The sequence below is a fragment of the Amblyraja radiata genome, chromosome 33, assembly GCF_010909765.2.
Source record: "Amblyraja radiata isolate CabotCenter1 chromosome 33, sAmbRad1.1.pri, whole genome shotgun sequence".
Lineage (NCBI taxonomy): Eukaryota > Metazoa > Chordata > Chondrichthyes > Rajiformes > Rajidae > Amblyraja > Amblyraja radiata.
In genome coordinates, this window is record NC_045988.1 from 22,746,594 (window position 1) to 22,767,365 (window position 20,772).

At 47.5% G+C, this 20,772-nt stretch overlaps 1 protein-coding gene across 3 annotated transcripts; it reads left to right on the forward strand.

Moving 5' to 3' along the window:
- Window positions 1-9,084: 9,084 nt before the first annotated feature.
- On the forward strand, window positions 9,085-20,295 carry LOC116991227 (TIR domain containing adaptor protein). Of its 3 annotated transcripts, none has more exons than XM_033049670.1 (4): window positions 9,085-9,111; window positions 12,525-12,669; window positions 17,277-17,867; window positions 19,845-20,295. In XM_033049670.1, the coding sequence occupies exons 2-4, from the start codon at window positions 12,663-12,665 to the stop codon at window positions 19,949-19,951; spliced, it is 705 nt and encodes a 234-aa protein (XP_032905561.1). In that variant the 5' UTR covers window positions 9,085-9,111; window positions 12,525-12,662; the 3' UTR covers window positions 19,952-20,295. The 3 variants fall into 3 exon arrangements, with proteins under 3 accessions (XP_032905561.1, XP_032905560.1, XP_032905563.1); XM_033049669.1 differs by lacking the exon at window positions 9,085-9,111 and adding an exon at window positions 9,576-9,781; XM_033049672.1 differs by lacking the exon at window positions 9,085-9,111 and adding an exon at window positions 9,906-9,924.
- The last annotated feature ends 477 nt before the right edge of the window (window positions 20,296-20,772 follow it).

Genomic DNA, 20,772 nt, shown 5'->3' on the forward strand with positions numbered 1-20,772 from the left:
TGGTGTCATCGGGCCCCACTGCTTTCCCTGGCTTCAGTCTGTCCAGCATCATCTTGACCTGAGCAGTATGAAGAGTCATAGGTGGGGCTGCTGGTGGAGTAGGAGGTGGGAAGAGGGGACTCCGTGCAGGTGACATCTCAGGAGTGTTGGAGAGAGGGAGGGGAGGTGGAGAGGAAGCAGCAATGGTCAGCAGACCAGGTGGGTGACGTTTCGGGTCGAGACCATTCTTCAGCTGAGACACAGAGATAAGGAAGTGCAAGATGTGACAACGAGACATCAAAGGGGATAAAGTTCAAGAAGAATGTAGAATAGATCATTGTTAGCTAAGAGAAGATGACAACGAAGCATACAGAGGTAACATTTAGTCTGGTACAGTCAGGCTGGTTTGAGAAGTAGGAAGGGGGAGGGATGGAGAGAGAGGGAAAGCAAGGGCTACTTGAAGTTAGAGAAGTCAATATTCATACCGCTGTGAGCTACCCAAGTAAAATAAGGTGGTGTCCTGCAATTTGCGCTGGGCCTCAAGCTTGACAGGAGGAGGCCCAGAGAAGAAAGGTCAGTATGGGAATGAGAGGGGGAGTTAAAGTGTTGCGGGCAATGTTTTATGGTAGCTAAAACAAAGCAAGGAAATCAATGGTCGGAATCTAGGTTTAAGTTTATTATTGTCACATGTACCGAGAAAAGCTTTGCTTTGCATGCTATCCAATCGGATCAGATAATATTATACATGAATACAACCAAATCAAACTCGCGTATGATGGGTAGAGCGAAGAGGAAGATGCAGAGTTACGGCTGATCATTGATCAGCACAGACTTGATGGGCCAAAGGGTCTTTTTCCATGCTGTACCTCTAAGGGGCACAGCGGTCTGTACAGCGTTTGTATGTTCTTCCTGTGATCGCATGGGTTTTCTCTGGGTGCTCCGGTTTCCTCCCAGACAAGCATATTTGTAGGTTAATTAGCTTCTGTCAATTGTCCCATAGTGTGTGGGATAGAAATATTGTATGGGTGATCGATGGTCGGCATGGATACGGTGAGGCAAAGTCCCCGTTTCCATGCTGTATTTCTAAAGCTAAAATTAAAAATATATAGTTCTAAGCATAGATAGACACAAAAAGCTTGAGTAACTCAGCGAGTCAGGCAGCATCTTTGGAAGGAAGGAATGGGTGACAATTCTCATTCCCTTTTAAAAAGATGGGCACATGCTCTGTAATCTACTAGGCTACAGACGAGAGCAGCAGTGTTCATCTCAATATCTCTTTTTATTCTCGCTGACACAGATGTATCAGCTTTCTTGCCTTGAAAAGTTCTGAGGGTTTCACAAACGACCAGATCCGATGGGGGACAGTGAACCACGTGACTTTATGGGTCTCGACCCGAAACGTCACCTATTCATTCCTTTTCTCCAGAAATGCTGCCTGACCCGCTGAGTTACTCTAGCCTTTTGTGTGTCTTTCGTTTAAACCAGCATTTACAGTTCCACCCTACACAAACTTTTATCATACACCAGGTGGTTTATGCTTTCTGTAACTGACACTTAACTTTTTGAAATTTGATATTAACTTAATGACTGGGAATCGACCCTCGATGAACAGTCCAGCCAGCTGTCTGCAAATCTACATCACTGCCACAAGTTCAACAAGCAGGCTGAGATCTGTGCTCTGGGCACACTGCTTGGTTATCCCCTCATGGTCTATGTCCTGGAGTTGGGACAGATGTTTATTAATTAGTATGTGCTATATCAACCTTTCTTCAGATTCAAGTCTTCCAGTCTTATTTCCACACACTTCATAGCATTTCACTGGTTGGACCAGCAATGTTTTCTAGTGAAGATAGACTCAAAATGCTGGAGAAACTCAGTGGGACAGGCAACATCTCTGGATTGAAAGAATGGGTGACGTTTTGGGTCGAGACCCTTCTTCCAACTTGCCTTTTCACCCATTCCTTCTATCCAGAGATGCTGCATGTCCCACTGAGTAACTCCAGCATTTTATGTCTACGGTTTAATCCAGCATCTGCGGTTCCTTCCTACAATGTTTTCTAGTGATTGGAAGGGTGAAGTAGTAGAGGTGCATAGATTATCTGAAGAAAATTCAAACCCCCTTGGGGCAAATTCCCCTTAGGACAAATATGCATCTTCTCTGGCAACAAAATCTGAAAAATCTTTTGAAGACGAGAGCAAAAAGGTTGATTAAGGCAGAGCTGTAGATGTTGTGCACGTGGACTTTAGTAAGGCGTTCGACAAGGTGCCGCATGGTAGGCTGCTTTAGAAGGTTAGATCTCATGGGATCCAAGGAGAGATAGCCGAGTGGATAGCAAATTGGCTCCATGGAAGGAAGCAGAGGCTGATGGTGGAAGGTTGCTTCTCAGAATGGAGACCTGTGACTCGTGGTGTGCCACAGGGTTCGGTGCTTTGCCCGTTACTGTTTGTCATCTACATCAATGATTTGGATGAGAACATACAGGGCAAGATTAGCAAGTTTGCTGTTGATACAAATGTTTGTAGTTCTGCAGATCGATTGGCCAGGTGGGCGGAGGATGGTTGATGGAATTTAATACAGAGAAGTGTGAGGTGTTGCATTTTGGGACGTTGAACAAGGGCAGGACCTACATAGTAAATGGTAGGCCTCTGGGTAGTGTAGAGCGGAGGGATCTTGGAGTACAAGTGCATGGTTCCATGAAGGTCTAGTTGCAGGTAGATAAGGTGGCCAAAAAGGCTTTTGGCACTGGCCTTCATCAGTCAGAGTATTGAGTATAGAAGTTGGGAGGTCATGTTGCAGTTTGTCTAAGACGTTGGTGAGACCGCATTTGGAATATTGTGTTCAGTTCTGGGCACCATGTTAAGAAAAAGATATTGTCAAGCTTGAAAGGGTTCAGAAAAGATTTACGAGAATTTTGCCACAACTAGAGGGTGTGAGCTATAAGGAGAGGTTGAGTGGGCAGGGTCTCTATGGAGTGTAGGAGGATGAGGGGAAATCTTATAGAAGTATACAAAATCATGAGAGGAATCGATTGGGTAGATGTACAGTGTAGAGAATCCAGGCCCAGAGGACAGAGGTTCAAGGTGAAAGGGAAAGGATTTAATAGGAATCAGAGGGGTAACTTTTTCACAAAGAGTGTTGTGGGTGTATGGAACAAGCTGCCAGGTAGTTGAGACTGGGACTATCCCATCGTTTAAGAAACAGTTGGACAGGGTCATGGATAGGACAGATTTGGAGGGATATGCACCAAGCGCAGGCAAGTGGGGCTAGGGTAGCTGGGACATTGTTGGCTGGTGTGGGCGAGTTGGGCCGAAGAACCTGTTTCCGCACTGTATCACTCTGACTCTAAGTAAAGTAGATTAAGTGAGAAAAATACCCTGGAGATGGAAAGTGCTGTACAAGACGCCATCTAGTGGCAATGGATAATTTGCTGCTTCATCAATTTAATAATTAAAACCCACGGGAAAAAATTTAGAGAAAATATGATTGTAAATTACTGCTAAGATTTTTTAAATTGTGACAGTTGTTTACAAGGTGACATTGAACACTGCTCCTGTATAATGTGAAACTGCCATTTTTATAAATAGTCTTGGAATGTTACATAATCAGGGTACTTTGTATAAATGTAATAAAATCTTAATTTTGTTTAAAATGTTTGTCTGTGATCCTTTATGTGTGTTGTCTGCAAAAGTTCCCCATTCCATTGCCCTAAGCCAAACCATTATCGGCTGTTTTATCAGCGAGCATGTATTGATGAAACTGAAATACACACTTATAACATCATGTCTGGATTCAGACAAAGAAGTTGGCCAATTTGATTGATTGATTTAAAGATACTGCATTTAAAACAGGCCCTTCGACCCACCGAGCCCATACCGACTATCGATCACCTGTTCTATGATAACACTAGTCCAGGGCTGCCGGTCAACCCGGAGGGACAGGCAGAGTCAAGCTGGAGCCAGCGAGCGGGTGCAGCGCCGGCTGCAAGTTCGGGGCTGCCCCGGACACCTCTGGACAGGGACGGGACACCCGGTAGGGGACGGGGACGGCCCAGCAGCAACTCAACAGCGCCGGAGAGCCGACCCCGACCGCGGACGAAACGCAAGCCTGCACACAATGCAGTACCACTGTTGCCGAGAATGTTTATAGCAAGTGACCTATGACCTGGGCATGCGCAGTCAGAATACCAAACTCGCTTATTAAAAATAAAACATAATTTAAACATGTGAAAATAAAGTACCAGAGAAAAAAGAGGCTACAGACCTTTGGCTGTTAAGTAGAGCTACTGCTCGTGGAAAGAAACTGTTTTTATGTCTGGCTGTGGCGACTAAGATTTAATAGGAATCTGAGGGCCAACTTTTTTTACACATAGGGTGGCAGGTAGATGAACCGAGCTGCCAGAGAAGGTAGTTGAGGCAAGTACTATAACAGTGCTTAAGAAACATTTAGACAGGTACAGGGATAGGATAGGTTTAGAGGGATAAATGCAAGCAGGTGGGACTAGTGTAGATGGGGCATGTTGGTCGGCGGGGATAGGTTGGGTTGGAAGGCCTGTTTCCACTGGTCTATGACTGAGAAGAAGGAATCGGGGTTGAGGAAGGGAAAGAAAATGAAAGGTGGAGATTTTTGGTTGTCAGTAGTGAACAGACCCCAATATATTTAAATGCATTTACCATCTAATTTTCCTGATCTGGGCCCTTCAGACAAGCCAAATGCCAAATAACCTCAGGGCAGTATTTGTCCCAGAGTCACTCAACAGCACCATGACTAGGGCTCTACAAACACTGGCGGGCGATCACAAACCTCAGAAATAAATAAACATGCTTCGAGCAACAACCTCTGAAATTTTCCTGTCAACATGAGCCTTACACACCCTGTCCGTGAGCCATTATCCATTTGCCTGCAGCAATATCACAGGCACATAGACTCTGACAACGTGCAAAAGTAAATTAAACATAAATTACACTAATTCTACAAGGCAGTGCAAAGAAACAGTGCAAATAAAACAAGACATTAATGCACAACACAATTAGAGAACACGTCTATGGTTGTGCAAGAAGTGGTCTGTAGTGTCCCATTATTGAGATAGGATTGGGGTTGTGCAGGTCGGGTCAAGAACTGATTATTGTAGGAAAGTGGCTGTTCTTGAACCTTGCCGTGTGGGACTTCAGGCCTCCGTACCTCTTGCCCGATGGTGGCAACGAGAAGTGGGTATGGATGGTGGGGATCCTCAATGATAGATGCTGCCATCTTGAGGTGGCGCTTCATGTAGATGCTTTAGATGGAGGGGCGGGCTGTGCCAATGATGTGGGTGTGGGTGGGTGGCGCGACTCGCGTCGCAGCGGCCTCTGCAGTCTGTCTTTTTTTACTTTTTGTCTCATTTGAATGTAGTTTATAGTGTTTTTTTTAACTGGGTATGTGTGGGTGGGGGGGGGGGGGAAACTTTTAAAACCTTTTCCCTGTACTGAGAACCCGACCTTTTCTCTGTCGGGTCTCTGTTGTCGTTGGGGCCTAGCACCGTGGGCGGCCTCCATCCGGAACGACCTGGGGCGCCAGTCGCGGAGCCTGCGGACTACTCACCATCGCGGAGCTGGCCGAGTTCGGAGCGTGGAGAGCTGTGGTGGCGCGCTGCTGCGACCCGACCCAGGAGATTCGGAGGCTCCAGCTGCAGATCTGGTGGACAGTAACACCGGGAGCCCGCGGGTCCCTGGTGGGAGACCACTTTTCGGGGCTTCCCCAACGGCGACTTCTCCCGCCCGAGTTGCGGGGTTGAAAATTACCTGGAGCAGGGTCTTGCATCGCCCGGCGCGGTTTTAAATGGCCGCGGGACTTGCTAGCGCCCGCCGGGGGCTCCAACACCAAGACCCGGAGTGCGGCCTTGCATTGCCCAGCGCGGCTTTAATGGCCACGGGACCTATTTACCATCGCCCGCTGGGGGCTTTGTCTCTGACATCGGGAGGAGAATGAGGAGTGCAGGGGAGAGATAAGACTTTGCCTTTCACCACAGTGAGGAGGAGATTCACTGTGATGGATGTTTGTGTAAATTGTGTTGTGTCTTAGTTCTTTTTTCTTGTTTGTATGACTGCAGAAACCAAATTTTGTTTGAACCTCAATGAGGTGCAAATGACAACAAATAAATTGTATCATTGTATTGTACAATGAGTCAACCACTCTCTGCAGCATGAATTGCAGACACTGCCAAACCCATGACGTGTAACGCCCTTCGACCCACTGAGTCCAAACCGACCTTCGATCACCATGTGATCTTCCGTTCCCCCCCACACCCCAAAGACATACAGGTTTGCAGGTTGATTTGCCTGCTGCAAATATATAATTGTCCCTAGTGTGTATAGGGTGGTGTTAATGTGCTGGATCGCTGGTCAGCGTGGACTTGGTGGGCCGAAGGATCTATTTTCGCACTGTATCTCCAACTTTAAGAGGGAGTTAGATGTGGCCCTTTTGGTTAAAGGGATCAGGGGGTATGGAGAGAAGGCAGGTACAGGATACTAAGTTGGATGATCTGCCATGATCATATTGAATGGTGGTGCAGGCTCGAAGAGCCGAATGGCCTACTCCTGCACCTATTTTCTATGTTTCTATGTTTCTAAACTAAACCCATTCATACCAGCTCTATGTTATCCCACTTTCTCAATCACTTCCTACACACTAGGAGCAATTTATCGAAGCCAATTAACCTACAAACTCGCATGTCTTTGGGATCATAATCACTTCATTAGCCAAGTATGTTATGCAACATACGAGGAATTTGATTTGCCATACAGTCATACCAATAAAAAGCATCAAAACACACAAAATACATTTCAACATAAACATCCACCACAGTGACTCCTCCACATTCCTCACTGTGATGGAAGGCGAAAAAAGTTATTTGTTCTCCCGCGGTCGGGGGTGTCGAGCCTTCCGTTGACGGGACGATCTTGGCTCCCATAGCCGGCGGCCGGGCTCTGCGTTGGGGCGATCTAGCTCCCGCATCAGGGGGGATCTCAGCTCCCTCGCGCCGGCCGATCGGACCCCGGGTCGGGGCTAGTTGATTCTCCCTCGACTTTGGAGCTTCCCGACATCAGTCTCTACCCGAAACTGCGAGCTCCTCAATGGTGAAATCCGCGTCGTTGGAACATCGATCCCAGGCAAGGGATCACAGGCTCCGATGGTAAGTCCACGGCCCCGCGGTGGGGCTCAAAGTCAGTCTCGAGCAAGGCCACCAGCTCCACGATGTTAGGCCTGAGAGCGACCGGCAATACGATCCGGATGTGGGAGGAAACCCATTTGGTCACAGAGATAAAGTGCAAACTCCATATAAACAGCGCTCAAGGTCGGGATCCAAACCTGGTCTCTGGTGCTGTGAGGCAGCAGCTCTACCAGCTGCACCGCATTGCGGCCCATACTGCCAAGAAGAACAAGAGAACAGCACCACATGCAGGTACTCCTCCATATCCTACATCACCCATTCTGAAGAAGGATCCCTCCCCTAAACATCGCCTATCCATTCCCTCCTTAGAAACTGTCAGGCCTGCTGAGTTACTCCAGCACTTTGTGTTTTTTGCTTAAGATTCCAGGATCTGCAGTTCGTTGTGCCTCATACATTACCCTATTGGAGATAGATTGGTGGTCATTTATCATCACTGTGCATCTGGACCTTGCCCCCTTCCCCCACCCCTCCTACACATATAGATCACATTTGCAACTGCATTGAGTCAGGCTGTTCTTGTAATCTAATGTTGCAGCTCAGTGAAAACTAGCAAGAGGACACAAAAAGTGCTGGAGCACTTTTCGCCTCCTTCACTAAGTGCTGGAGTAACTCAGTGGGCCTGGCAGTATCTTCAATTCACTTAATTCATGTGAATCGGTACCACCAATGGCCAGCAACGCAATCATCTAATTACATTGTTAAAGCAAGACTAAGTTGACGTTTTCACGTTCTTTCAAATAAATCAGTTTCAGCACTTTCACCAAGTGCTGGAGTAATTCAGCGGGCAGGCAGCATCTCTGGAGAACATGGATAGGTGACGTTTCACCAAGAGCTGGAGTAATTCAGCTGGTCAGGCAGCATCTCTGGAGAAATGCAGTGGGAGAAACAGTTACTCCACAACTCTATGTCTATCTTTGGTATAAACCGCAATTGCAGTTTCTACATGGATAGGTTCGGATCAGGACCCTTCTTCAGACTGTTCTCCAGACATGTTGCCTGGCCCACCAAGTTACTCCAGCACTTTGTATATTTTTGCAAACCAACATCTGCAGTTCCATGTGGCTACATCTTAGCTTTTTCATTTTAAATAAATATGGTCCCCACACGAAATTTCACCTACCTATGTTCTCCAGAGATGCTGCCTGACCTGCTGAGTTGCTCCAGTACTTTGTGTCTTTTTTGTAAACCAGCATCTGCAGTTCTTTGTTGCTATATCTTAGCTCTTTCCTCGCTGTTGCTAAGTTTTAAATATAAAAACGTCACCTAGCCATGTTCTCCAGAGATGCTGCCAGACCCGCTGAGTTACTCCAGCACACTTGTTGAAGGAGGCGAAAGGTGTTCCAGCGTTTTCGTGTCATCTTGCTACGTTTTAACTGAGCTGCGACGTTAGATTACAAGAACAGCCTAACTCAATGTATTCAGCGGCTGCTGGGCGTGAGAGGAGCTCGTATTGGTGCTAGGGGAGCTTAATTTCTCCCACTTCAGGTAGCCCCGGCATTCCCTCTCTATCCCTATCCCACCCGTCGCACCAGCTTCTCGTTTTCACCCAACAAATAGCTAACAATGGTGTGTTTCCTTCATCATGGCTACTTTTTTGCCTATTTTTCATTCATTGTTCTTTATCTCTGCGCATCACCATCTATATCTCTTGTTTCCCTTATACCTAACCAGTCTGAAGAAGGGTCTTGACGCGAAACATCACAAATTCCTTCTCTCCAGAGATGCTGCCTGTCCCGCTGAGTTACTCCAACTTTTGTGTCTATTTTTGGATGGTGTGGATGTGAAGAGAATGTTTCCCCTAGTGGTAGAGTCTAGAACCATAGCCTCAGAATAAAAGGACGTTCCTTCAGGAAGGAGATAAGCAGGAATTTGTTTGGACACAAAACTTTGCAGGACAGGCAGCATCTCCGGCGAGAAGGAATGGGTGAGGTTTGGGGTTGAGAGCCTCCTTTAATCAGAGGGTGGTGAATCTGTGGAATTCTTTGCCACAGAAGGCTGTGGAGGCGTCAATGGATATTTTTTAAGGCAGAGATAGATTGGTGATTAAAGATAGGATTATTTAATGGACTGTCAAGGGTAATGGGGGAGGAGGCAGGAGAATGGAGTTGGGAGAGATCGAATAGCCATGATTGAATGTTTAAGAAGGAACTGCAGATGCTGGAAAATCGAAGGTAGACAAAAGTGCTGGAGAAACTCAGCAGGTGCAGCAGCCGCTGAGTTTCTCCAGCACTTTTGTCTAGCCATGATTGAATGGCGGAGTAGACCCGATGGGCCGAATGGCCTAGTTCTGCTCCTATCGCCTGTGACCTTATTTGAACTGCATTTCCTTCGTTTTCAGCCGCAAGGGCAGGCTGCTTCAGCCTCGTCTCGGTTTGGCTGCGTTTACAGTAATTTCCGCCCCTGCGGTGAGTGGGTGCAGGAGAGGGTAGTGTGGGCTGGGCTCGGCTGCCTGGAGACGAAGACTGGGACCCGCACCTCCCTCCCTCGCCACCACACTACACTACACCCCACCACTCCGACTGGGAATGGTGAGTACTTTCACTTTGTTCCACACAGACGGCCGCCGCAATTACCTCGTTACCACTTCCTGATAGGTATTTTTGTCTGTACCTAAACTGCCGTCTGTCCGCATGTGCTGTTATATAAGAGTTATGTTAACTGCGGGGAGTAACTTGTTTTCTCGTTTATTATATTGTTACAGAGTACTAAGTTTACATATTCTGTCGTGCCGCTGCAAGTAAGTTTCCCTCTGCTCCCTCATGGACTTCTGACAATACAACACTCTTTGCTGATCCCTTTTCCCCTCCTCGATACTGAATCCAAACAGGCCCTTCGGCCCACGGACTCTGCAACGCCCTCCTCCCCCCCCCCTCCCCCCCCCCCGTTCAGACGGGGGAACCTTTCCCCCGTCTGAACTGAAATGATCCCCAAATAACATAGACAGTATGTGATAGATAGCTTTACCATTCTGTTGCACACTAATTACTCCAAACGTTTTATTTGTATGTTGGGCTGCTTCATTTGCTGAGTACTGGCACCAGAATAGACCATAGTGCAAACATCCTCACTTCAGGCATTGGTGGGGCAGCAGGAGATGGCTGGGTGGGGGACATTGTACTGAGGACTGACCACTGTGGTGTTCAGAGGCTGGACTGATTGGAACTACGATGGAGACTAGAGGGCAAAGCTTTATTGTGAGATGAGCAAGATTTAACTGGGAATGGATGAATGAATGAATAAGTTTATGAATTATTAAGTTTATTGGCCAAGTATATTCACATACAAGGAATTTGCCTTGTGGCTCCGCCCACAAGTGACAACATGACATGCAGTGACAATTAGGAATGACACATAAAACATTTCTTTAGTCAGAGTGTGGTGAATCTGTGGAATTCATTTACACAGATGGCTGTGGAGGCAATGTCAATGGATATTTTTAAGGTGGCGATTGATAGATTCTTGATTAGTATGTGTGCCAGGGGTTATGGGGAAATATCGGGAGACTGGGGTTGAGAGGGAAAAATTGATCAAGTCAAGAGAGCGTATTGTCATGTGTCCCAGATAGGACAATGAAATTCTTGCTTGCTGCAGCACAACAGAGTATTGTAAGCATAAATACAGAACAGTTCAGTGTGTCTATATAGCATAGACCATATATACACATAAATAAACAAATCAAGTGCAATAGGCTGTTATAGTTCAGAGTCTGTTTGTTGGCAAGTGTAATAGCCTGATGGCTGTGGGGAAGAAGTTGTTCCTGAACCTGGATGTACCAGATTTCAGGCTCCTGTACCTTCTACCCGATGGTAGCGGAAAGATGAGTGCGTGGCCAGGATATGTGGGTCCTTCCTTCGATGGTGGGGAGGTCAGAGCCGATGATGGACTGGGCAGTGGTCACAACTTTTTGCAGTCTTTTCCGCTCCTGGGTGCAACCAAGCCACGGTGCAACCAGTCAGCATGCTCTCTACTGTGCACCTGTAGAAGTTCGAGAGAGTCCTCCTTGACACACCGACTCTCCTCAATCTTCTCAGGAAGTAGAGGCGCTGATGTGCTTTCTTTATAATTGCATCAGTGTGCTGGGACCAGGAAAGATCTTCGGAAATGTGCACGCCCAGGAATTTGAAGTTCTTGACCCTTTCCACCATCGTCCCGTTGATATAAACGGGATTGTGGGTCCCTATCCTACCCCTTCCAAAGTCCACAATCAGTTCTTTGGTTTTGCTGGTTATTGTGAGAGCCAGGTTATTGTGCTGGCACCATTTGGTCAATCGGTCGATCTCACTTCTGTAGTCTGACTCGTCCCCATCAGTGATTCGTCCCATAACAGTGGTGTCGTCGGCGAACTTGATGATGGAGTTCGCACTGTGTCCGGCTATGCAGCCATGAGTATAAGTCAATAAAGCAGGGGGCTGCCACACAGAAGGCCTATCCAAAGGTTTTTTAAGCGTCACTATTGTATCTGTCAACCATCACCCCCAGCAGTGTATTCCAGGCACTCGCTGTATTTATTTAAAAAAACATGTCACCATAATACTCTGCTCTCGTATTTGATAGTTCCATTTGGTAAAAAGGTTCTGACTGAATATCTTCTCCATGCCTCTCATATTGCCTATACTTCTATCAGGTCTCCGTGCACCACTGGCGTTTCAGAAGAAACAATCCAAGTCTGTCCAACCTCTTCCTGTAGCTGATATCCCCTAATCCAGCCATCATTCTGGTGAACCTCCTCAGCACCCTTTCTAAAGCCCCTCATCCTCCCTGTAATGGGGTGAGCAGAACTGCACACAATACTCCAAATGCGGCCTAACCAAAGTCTTATAAAGCTTCACCTGACTCCTATACTCAATGCCCCGACCTATGAAAGCCAGCATATCATATGCCTTCTTTACCACTCTATCTACTTGTGTTACCACATTCAAGGTGTTGTGGACTTGCCTTCACAAGGTAGCACTTCCTGTAGATCTCTTCATTGGTGGAGAGGTCAATACTATTGATGGACCAGGCAATGTCCACCAGTTTCTGCAGTTTCATTTGTTGTTCAGCATTCAAATCTCCAAAACGAGAATTTGTTACTTGTTAGTAATTTTAGTGCTTAAACTGACCGACCAAGTTGACAATGTATTGGTTAGATGTGGTATAAGGATCTCTCGATGTTCTCCCTCAATTGCATCCTCGTGCTGTTGTTCCATCTCCGTGCAAGCCCTTCAGGGTCCTCTTTGTGATTGAACGCGTTTGCTGTGTGGACCTCTCTCTATTGGGAATTAACCTGGTTACAGGAGTGGTGATGTAGATTATCAACTGGCAGAATTTGGCTAACTGTTTCTTTCTGCTTCACAGGTGAAACCACCATGTAGTTGTGTTCGGAGAGAAGGTTCTTCTGCTGCTAACCAGACGGCAAGCTGAAGAGGGAATTGGCTCCATTGGATACTGTCTTGGTGGTGTGTAGTGCATAGGTGCGGCTCCTCACGGCAGCACATGGCTCGTAAGTGAATATTGTTGGAGTGTGTAGATCCAGTGAAGCCTTAAAGGGCCTGTCCCACTTTCACAAGATAATTCACAAATTCTCCCGAGTATTCCCCTTGATTCAAACTCGCAGAATGTTCGTAAAGAGTCCGTAGGAGGTCATAGGAGTTCGTAGATATATCGTAGCGGCTCGTTATGCTAGCCATAGGTACTCGTGGCATCGGGTAAGTCGGGACGTTTTTTCCGCGCACCAGCCCGGTAAAAAATGTCCACGAGTAAAAAAATGGTCGGAATGAAAGAAATTGCAACTTTTTACTCGTAAGGAGGGCTTCGAAATAGTCGTGGGAATTCATAGACATACTCGTAGGAGTTCGTGAACATGGTCGTGGAAGGTCGTAGGAGTTCGTAGATTACCACCATCTTGAATTTTTTTTTTGGTCCTTTAAACTCAGCAGAGGTTTTGAATTAAGTCGTGAAAGTGGGACAGGCCCTTTATATGCTCGAGATGGCACTAGTGCTGAGATGGTCTCGATCGCTGAGGTGGCCTCGCGTTGCGTAACGTAGAACTAGTGTGGACAGATGATCAATGGGCAGCGTGGATGGTGGGGCGAAGGGCTTATTTCCGTGCTCCATCTCTAACTCTTAAGAACGATAATTAAGCATCTGGAGTATTGATACCATAATCTATTTGAAACCAAATTACCTGTAATAACATGGAGGATGAGTAAAAACAAAAAATATTTCTACAAATTAGGGAAAGGAAACAGTCAATTTGAGATTGAATGTTATGATGTGCAAGAGATTTAATGATGATCTGGAAGTTTAGGGGCTCTTGAGGAACAGTGATGATATTGTGATAGAATTTAACATTCAACGTTCCATGTAGTAATGGCGTTAAGGGTAATGGGGAGCAGGCAGGAGAATGGGGTTGAGAGAGAGCGATAGATCAGCTATGATTGAATGGCAAAGTAGACTTGATGGGCCGAATGGCCGAACTCTGCTCCTTGAACTTATGACCCTACTTCAGACTGATTGTGGTTTTGGGGGGGGGGCTGGGAACAGGAAAAGACCAGGCCAAAACAGGACCGGCAGTAGGTGACCTCAGTCAGGGAGATTCCCTGATAGACCAATTGTTGACTGGGGACGGTGTGATCCAAAGAGGGACACATCATTGTGAACGGTGGAACTGATTAACTGACATAGTGGAGGACAGGGGGAGAGGAGGTAGGGAAGTGTTTGTAGATGTTACTTAAAATGAGAGAATTCAGTCTTCATACTGTTCAGTTGTAAGCTACCCATGCGGAATATGAGGTGTTGCTCCAGTTTGCGTGTGGCCTCGCTATGGCAATGGAGGAGACCCAGGACAGAAAGGTCAGTGTGGGAAGGGGAGATCAAATGGTTAGCAACCGGGAAATTCGGTAGGCCTTGGCGGACCGAGCGTAAGTGTTCAACGAAACTGTCAGCGAGTTTACTCTTGCCCATAAATTTAAGCCCAATTCCCCCATGACAGTCCTTTCCAGCAGCACATTTCCGTTCTCTGACCATGTTGACTGTGTAAAATTGCACTTGCTTCAGCCTGTAATCCAAATGCCATTACCTTACCTATTTTACAGTTTAATTTGGATACTAGCTACTTACTAAAGGGCCTGTCTCACTTTCCCAAGTTACTCACGAATTCTCCCGAGTTTTCCCCTTGCTTCAAACTCGGAGAATGTCCGTAGGAGGCCGTAGATATTTCGTAGCGGCACGTAATGCCAGCCGCAGGTACTCGGGGCATCAGGTAAGTCGGGGCGTTTTTTTCAGTATGTTGAAAAATGTCCACGAGTAAAAAGAAAAATAGCCCCGAGTACCTACGACTGGCTATTACCGTAATTCTCCGAGTGTGAATTAAGGGGGAAAACTCGGGAGAATTCGTGAGTAACTCGGGAATGTGGAACAGTGGCTTAAAGCTTCTCCAGCTACTGAAACTTACAGATGTGTTTGCAGGGAAGCGCAGTCACCTCCACATGTTAGAACCAGCACCCGCCACCCACTTTTCAGTAGATTGAAAAAGACAGCAGGGAAAACCGGCCCTTCACCCCACCGAGTCCATGTCATCCAGCATTCACCCGTTCACACTAGTTCTATCTTATCCCACTTTTGCATCCACTCCCTACACACAAGGGGCAATTTCCAGAAGAGAGACCTCGTGCGCATCCTTGTGCCCCTCATGTTATCGCCTCTTTCCCCAGCCAACAACGGACATTATGGGCTCCACACTTCCTGATTTGTTCTTGCCTTTTCTCTCTCCGGTTTATTTCTACCCCACCCCCACCCAACCCCTCCCCCCACCTGTCTAAAGAAAGGTTCCGACCCAAAACGCGGCCTATTCTTTTTCTCCAGAGATGCTGCCTGACCCACTGAGTTACTCCAGCATTTTGTGTCTGTCTTCTGGTGTAAACTAGCATCTGGCAGTTTCCTCTGATGTGGCCAGTCAACCCACAAACCCGCATGTCTTTGGGATGTGGGTGGAAACTGGAGCGCCCGGATGCAGCCCATGCGATCACAGGGAGAACGTGCAAACTCCACTCAGACAGCACACGATCAGGATAATCCCAGGCCTTTGGCACAGCAAAGCAGTGGCTCTACCAGTTGCTCCACTGTGCCACTTTTCATTTGTTTCTGGTTTGTAATTTTAATAACCTAGTTTAAAGATGGTAATTTGAATTACACGTGCTGTACTGGCTTACAATTTACAGAAAAATAGAATAAAATAGAATACCTTTAAAATAGAATAAATATTGCATCCTCAGCGGCCAACAATTTCCTGCCTTCCTGTAAGTCATGTTGATCATTTTCCTGTTTCCCCTGGTTTAGTTGCTATGACCACAACAGTTACTTCTCAACAAGTAACTCTTTCCCTGAACTCGGCTAACCCCCCGCCCCTCCCCCTTCCCCTCCCCCGCCCCCGCCCCCGCCCGGACTTTGGAAAACACTGGACTTTTGGGGATCTCATTGAAACGTACAGAATAGTGAAAGGCTTGGATAGAGTGGATGAGGAGAGAATGTGTCCACTCGTGGGAGAGTCCAGGACTAGAGTTCGTAGCCTCAGAATTAAAGGAAGTTCTTTTAGAAAGGAGAGGCGGAGGAATTTCTTTAGTCAGACGGTGGTGAATCTGTGGAATTCTTTACCACAGAATGCTGTGGAGGCCAAGTCTATTTAAGGCAGAGATAGATAGATTCTTGATTAGTACGGGTTTCAGGGGTTATGGGGAGAAGGCAGGAGAATGGGGTTAGGAGGGAGAGATAGATCAGCCATGATTGAATGGTGGAGTAAACTTGATGGGGTGAGTGACCTAATTCTACTCCTATCACTAATGATCTTATGAACACAACACCACAGCAGAGAGTACGTACATAGTTCTTTGAAGGTGGCAACACAGGTAGATAGGGTCGGCAAGAAGGCATTTGGCACTTCGGCCTTCATCAGTATTGAGTATAGAGGTTGGGATGTCATGCTGCAGTCATATAAAACGTTGGTGAAGCCGCATTTAGAGTATTGTGTTCAGTTCTGGGCACCATGTTATAGGAAAGATGTTGTCAAGTTGGAAAGGGTGCAGAGAAGATTTGCGAGGATGTTGCCAGGTCTCGATGGTCTCAGCTATAGGGAGAGGTTAAGCAGGTTGGGACTATTCCATGGCGTGCAGAAGGATGAGGGGTGATCGTATATTGTACAAAATCGTGAGAGGAATAGATCGGGTAGATGCACAGAGTCTCTTTCCCAGAGTAGGGGGAATCAAGAACTAGAAGGCATAGGTTTGAGGTGAAGGGGGAATGATTTTATAGGAATCTGATGGGTAACTTATTTTACACGAAGGGTGGTGTAAATCTCTTGCCTTGATGGGGATGCGATTTTTTTTTCCTGTATCATATCGCCGTCCCTGCAGACCGATGGGCGATCCAAGCCACGGGGCCTGTGGGTTTTAACATCGAGGAACTTGCGATCCTTTTGCTGGGGATCGAAGCTCCAACCGCGGGGCCTGTGGGCTTTAACATCGTGAAGCCCGCGGTCTCTGGTAAGAAGAGTCCGACTCGGGAGCTCCATGCCGCTGAGAGAGTTTCAACGTCCCCGATGCGGGAGTTTTGATCACCCCGACTGGGGATTCGATCGTCGGCAGCGGGGGCCTTGATCACCCCGACTGCGGATGGTTTGACTGCCCCGACCGCGGGAAAACAAAGAGGAAGAAGATTAAACTTTATTGCCTTCCATCACAGTGAGGAATGTGGAATCCACTGTGGTGGATGTTTATGTTAACTTTTATGTGGTTGTGCGTCTTGTTGCTTTTCACTTAATATGGCTGTATGGTACTCAAATTCTACACTACCTTATTGGTACACGTGACAATAAACTGACCTTGAAACCTTGATGTATGGAACGAAATACCGGAGGAGGTCGTTGAGGAAGGGACTATCGCAATGTTTAAGAAGCAATTAGACAAGTACATGGATAGGATAGGTTTAGAGGGATATATGGGCCAAACACAGGCGAGTGGGACTAGTGTAGATGGGGAATGTTGGTCGATGTAGGCAAGTTGGTGAAGGGCCTGTTTACACACTGTATCACTCTAACGTTTGCTCTCTTTGAAGGATTATTCAGATGGTTCGGAGATTTCAGGAGGAACAGGAACCGGGGCCAAAATGGCAGCTCCAGCCCGCAGCCGAGCAGCAGAGCGACGGGTCCGTGTAAGAGCCAGAGTACCACCAGCCCCTCCCCACAGACCACCGTGGCCGCTGCTGCCTCCTCGTCCCGCAGGTTCGACTGCAAGTCCCGATGGAGCAAGCAGTACGATGTGTGCATTTGCCACGCTGAGGATGACGTGATCTACGTGCAGGACCTGGTGGCTTACCTGGAGCTCAGGCCACACAGTCTCCGCTGCTTCCTGCAGATCCGGGACCTGGTGCCAGGGGGCGCCATCTGCACCGAGCTGTGCCAGGCCGTCCGACAGAGCCACTGTTGGGTCCTGGTCATCTCGCCAGCCTTCATTAAGGACCCTTGGTGCGGGTACCAGATGCAGCAGGCTTTGTCCGAATCCCCCAAAGCTAACGGGAGGGTCATTCCCGTCCGCATGCAGCTGGAGCGCAAGGACTACCCGCTGGAGCTCCGCTTCGTGTTCGGAATCGACGTTGGAATGGAAAAGGAGAATGGCTTCCAGAGGATCAAGCGAGCTATACTGCACTGTGAGTACCGAGTTTGTGGGTTAAGTGTCTTTGGTAAAGATTGCAAATTGTCCCTGGTGCGCAGTATATTGTTAGTGTACAGGGATCACTGGTCGTCACGGAGTTAGTGGTGATACTGTTCTTTGAGTTCCCCAGCTACATTGTACTGTGAGTGGGCGGCACGGTGGCGCAGTGACAGAGTTGCTGCCTTACAGCGCTGGAGACCCAGGTTTAATCCTGATTACTGTGTTGTCTGTACGGAGTTTGTACGTTCTCTCACTGACCTCGTGGGTTTCCCCAGGTGCTCCGGTTTCCTCCCACACCCCAAAGGCATACAGGTTTGTCGGTTAATTGGCTTCGGTAAAGATTGTAAATTTTCCCTCGTGTGTGTAGGGTAGTGTTAATGTGCGGGGATCTTTGGTCGGTGCGGACTCGGTGGGCCGAAGGGTCTGTTTCCAGAGATGCTGTCTGACCCGCTGAGTTACTCTAGCACTGTGTCTTTTTTTTAACTTCATATGGATGTTGTATTGTCTTTACCATGTTTCGTGGAGTCATACAGCATAGAAAGAGGCCATTCAGCCCACCACACCCATTCTGACCTGTAGGCATCCTTCCACTCTGAACCAATAACCCAGCACTTCAATGTCCAGGCAATTCAAGTGGTCATGTAGACCCTTTGTAAACCTGGTTCCCCTCCTCTCTCTGACAGTATACTCCAGCTACTCTCCACTCTGTGACTGAACAAGTTCCCCTTCAAATATCATCCCCTAAATCAACATCCTCTGGCCTTATTCACCACTGACACGTGAGACACTTTCCTACAGCCTGTACCTTCATAATAGTGTACTCCTCAATCATATCCACTCACCTCCGGACAGTACCGTCCTGGCCCTCACTGGGTTGACAAACTCTGGCACCAAGTTATAGATGGACAGTGAAAAGCTTAATTAAAGCTGGGACTATGGCAGCGTTTAGCAGGCACCATGGCAACGTTTAAGAAACATTTGGACAGGTCTCTGAATAGGATGGGTTTAGAGGGCCAAAAAAAGCTGGGAGGTGGGACGAGTGTAGATGGGACATGTTGGTCAGCAGTGGGCGAGATGGGCCACGCTGGATGGCTCTGAAGAGGAAGTAGTGAAAGTTAGGGAGGAGTGTCAGGGCTTGATGTTGAGGTGTGTGTGTGTGTGTGTGTGCATGCACAGCCGGTGGCATTGGGACTACGGACTGGTGGAGTGGGCTGGAGACCAGTTGGGGAGATGCACGTTCCTCGGGTGATTGCAAACCTGGAGGAGAATAAAGCGGTGGGTAAGGGATATGGGGAGAAAGCAGGAATGGAGTACTGATTTTGGATGACCAGCTATGATCAGATTGAATGGCGGTGCTGGCTCGAAGGGCCATATGGCCTACTCCTGCACTGATTTTCTATGTTTCTATGAGATGTTAATAGTCAGAGACCCAACTTAGTAAGTGCACTAGTAATTCTAGAGTCGATGCGAGTTAACATGCCCGACCCAAATTTAAAGATCAGCAAAACGCCTCATCCATTGCATCCGCTGCTCTAGATGTCAGCTGCTCTATATCGGTGAGACCAAGCGTAGGCTTGGCGATCGCTTCGCCCAACACCTCCGGTCGGTCCGCAATAACCAACCTGATCTCCCGTTGGTTCAGCACTTCAACTCACCCTCCCATTCCGAATCCGACCTTACTGTCCTCGGCCTTTACAGAGTACTATGTTTGCATGTCTGTTGGATTGGTGCAAGTAAGAATTTAATTGTTCAGTTTTGGGACATATGACGATAAAATGCCAGGTTAGTACGGGCGTCAGTGGTTCTGGGGAGAAGGCAGGAGAATGGGGTTCGGAGAGATAGTTAGATCAGCATGATTGAACGGCAGACTTCCTATCACATATGAACATAAAACACTCTTGACTCTTGAAGCTTATGTCGCTCTGGAATGTAGCGTGGAGTTTGAGGTGTGTGTGTGTGTGTTTGGCTGCAGATCTTGAGGAGCTCTGCAGGAAGGATGGAGAAGAGCAACAACACACAGACACTGAGAGCCGCACAGCGACTGCCGGCAACACCGCAGACTCGAGTGGACCTTGCTGAGAACATGACGGACAAGGCACACGATGTCACCGTCGACGAGTTGGGAACAGACAGTGGAGGAGTCAGACCCAGCCATTAAACTGGAAAGATTGTTGGTCCATTTCTGTAGTGTTGTATGTAACTTAGTATCTGTCTGAATCCCTGTGTGTGCTGGATACCTCTCTGTTACTTTATCTGCTCTTTGTAAGTGTGTTTATATCTGTTCTGTATAATTTGTACGTGCAGCGCAGTGTGTGTGTATGTATGTTATAGTCATATAGCATGGGAACAGGCCCTTCGGCCCTACATCCCCATGCCGACCACCTGCTCACATTTGGCCCATGTCCTTCTAACCTTTCCTATCCATCTACCTGTTCAAATGTCTTTTAAATGTTGTTATAGTACCTGCCACAACTACCTCCTCTGGCAGCTCCTCCCATACACGCTCTCGGTGAAAAAGATGCCTCTCAGGTTCCTATTAAACCTTTCCACTCTCACCTTAAACCTATGTCCCCTGGTTCTTAGATATAACTCTTAGAGCTAACGGAACCAAGTGATAGGGGGAGAAAGCAGGAACAGGGTGGTGATTCTGGATGATCGGCCATGATCATATTGAATGGCGGTGCTGGCTCGAAGGGCCAAATGGCCTACTCTTGTGTGATGATACAGTCCTTTGACCAGCCTGTTCCCCTCGTGTGTCAGTCCATCTGCTTCCCCAGAGAGCGGGTGTGTGGGTGCTGGTGAGGGCTCTGCCAGGCTTATAGATAACCAGTGAACATTAACATGGGACAATCTTTGACCTGAGCCCTGGATCTGGTGCCCGTGTTGAACGCAGATACAAA

Coding starts and splice junctions, on each gene's coding strand:
- LOC116991227 (XM_033049670.1), top strand. Junction 17,868..19,844: donor CAAGCGAGCTATACTGCACT/GTGAGTACCGAG, acceptor GTTTGGCTGCAG/ATCTTGAGGAGCTCTGCAGG.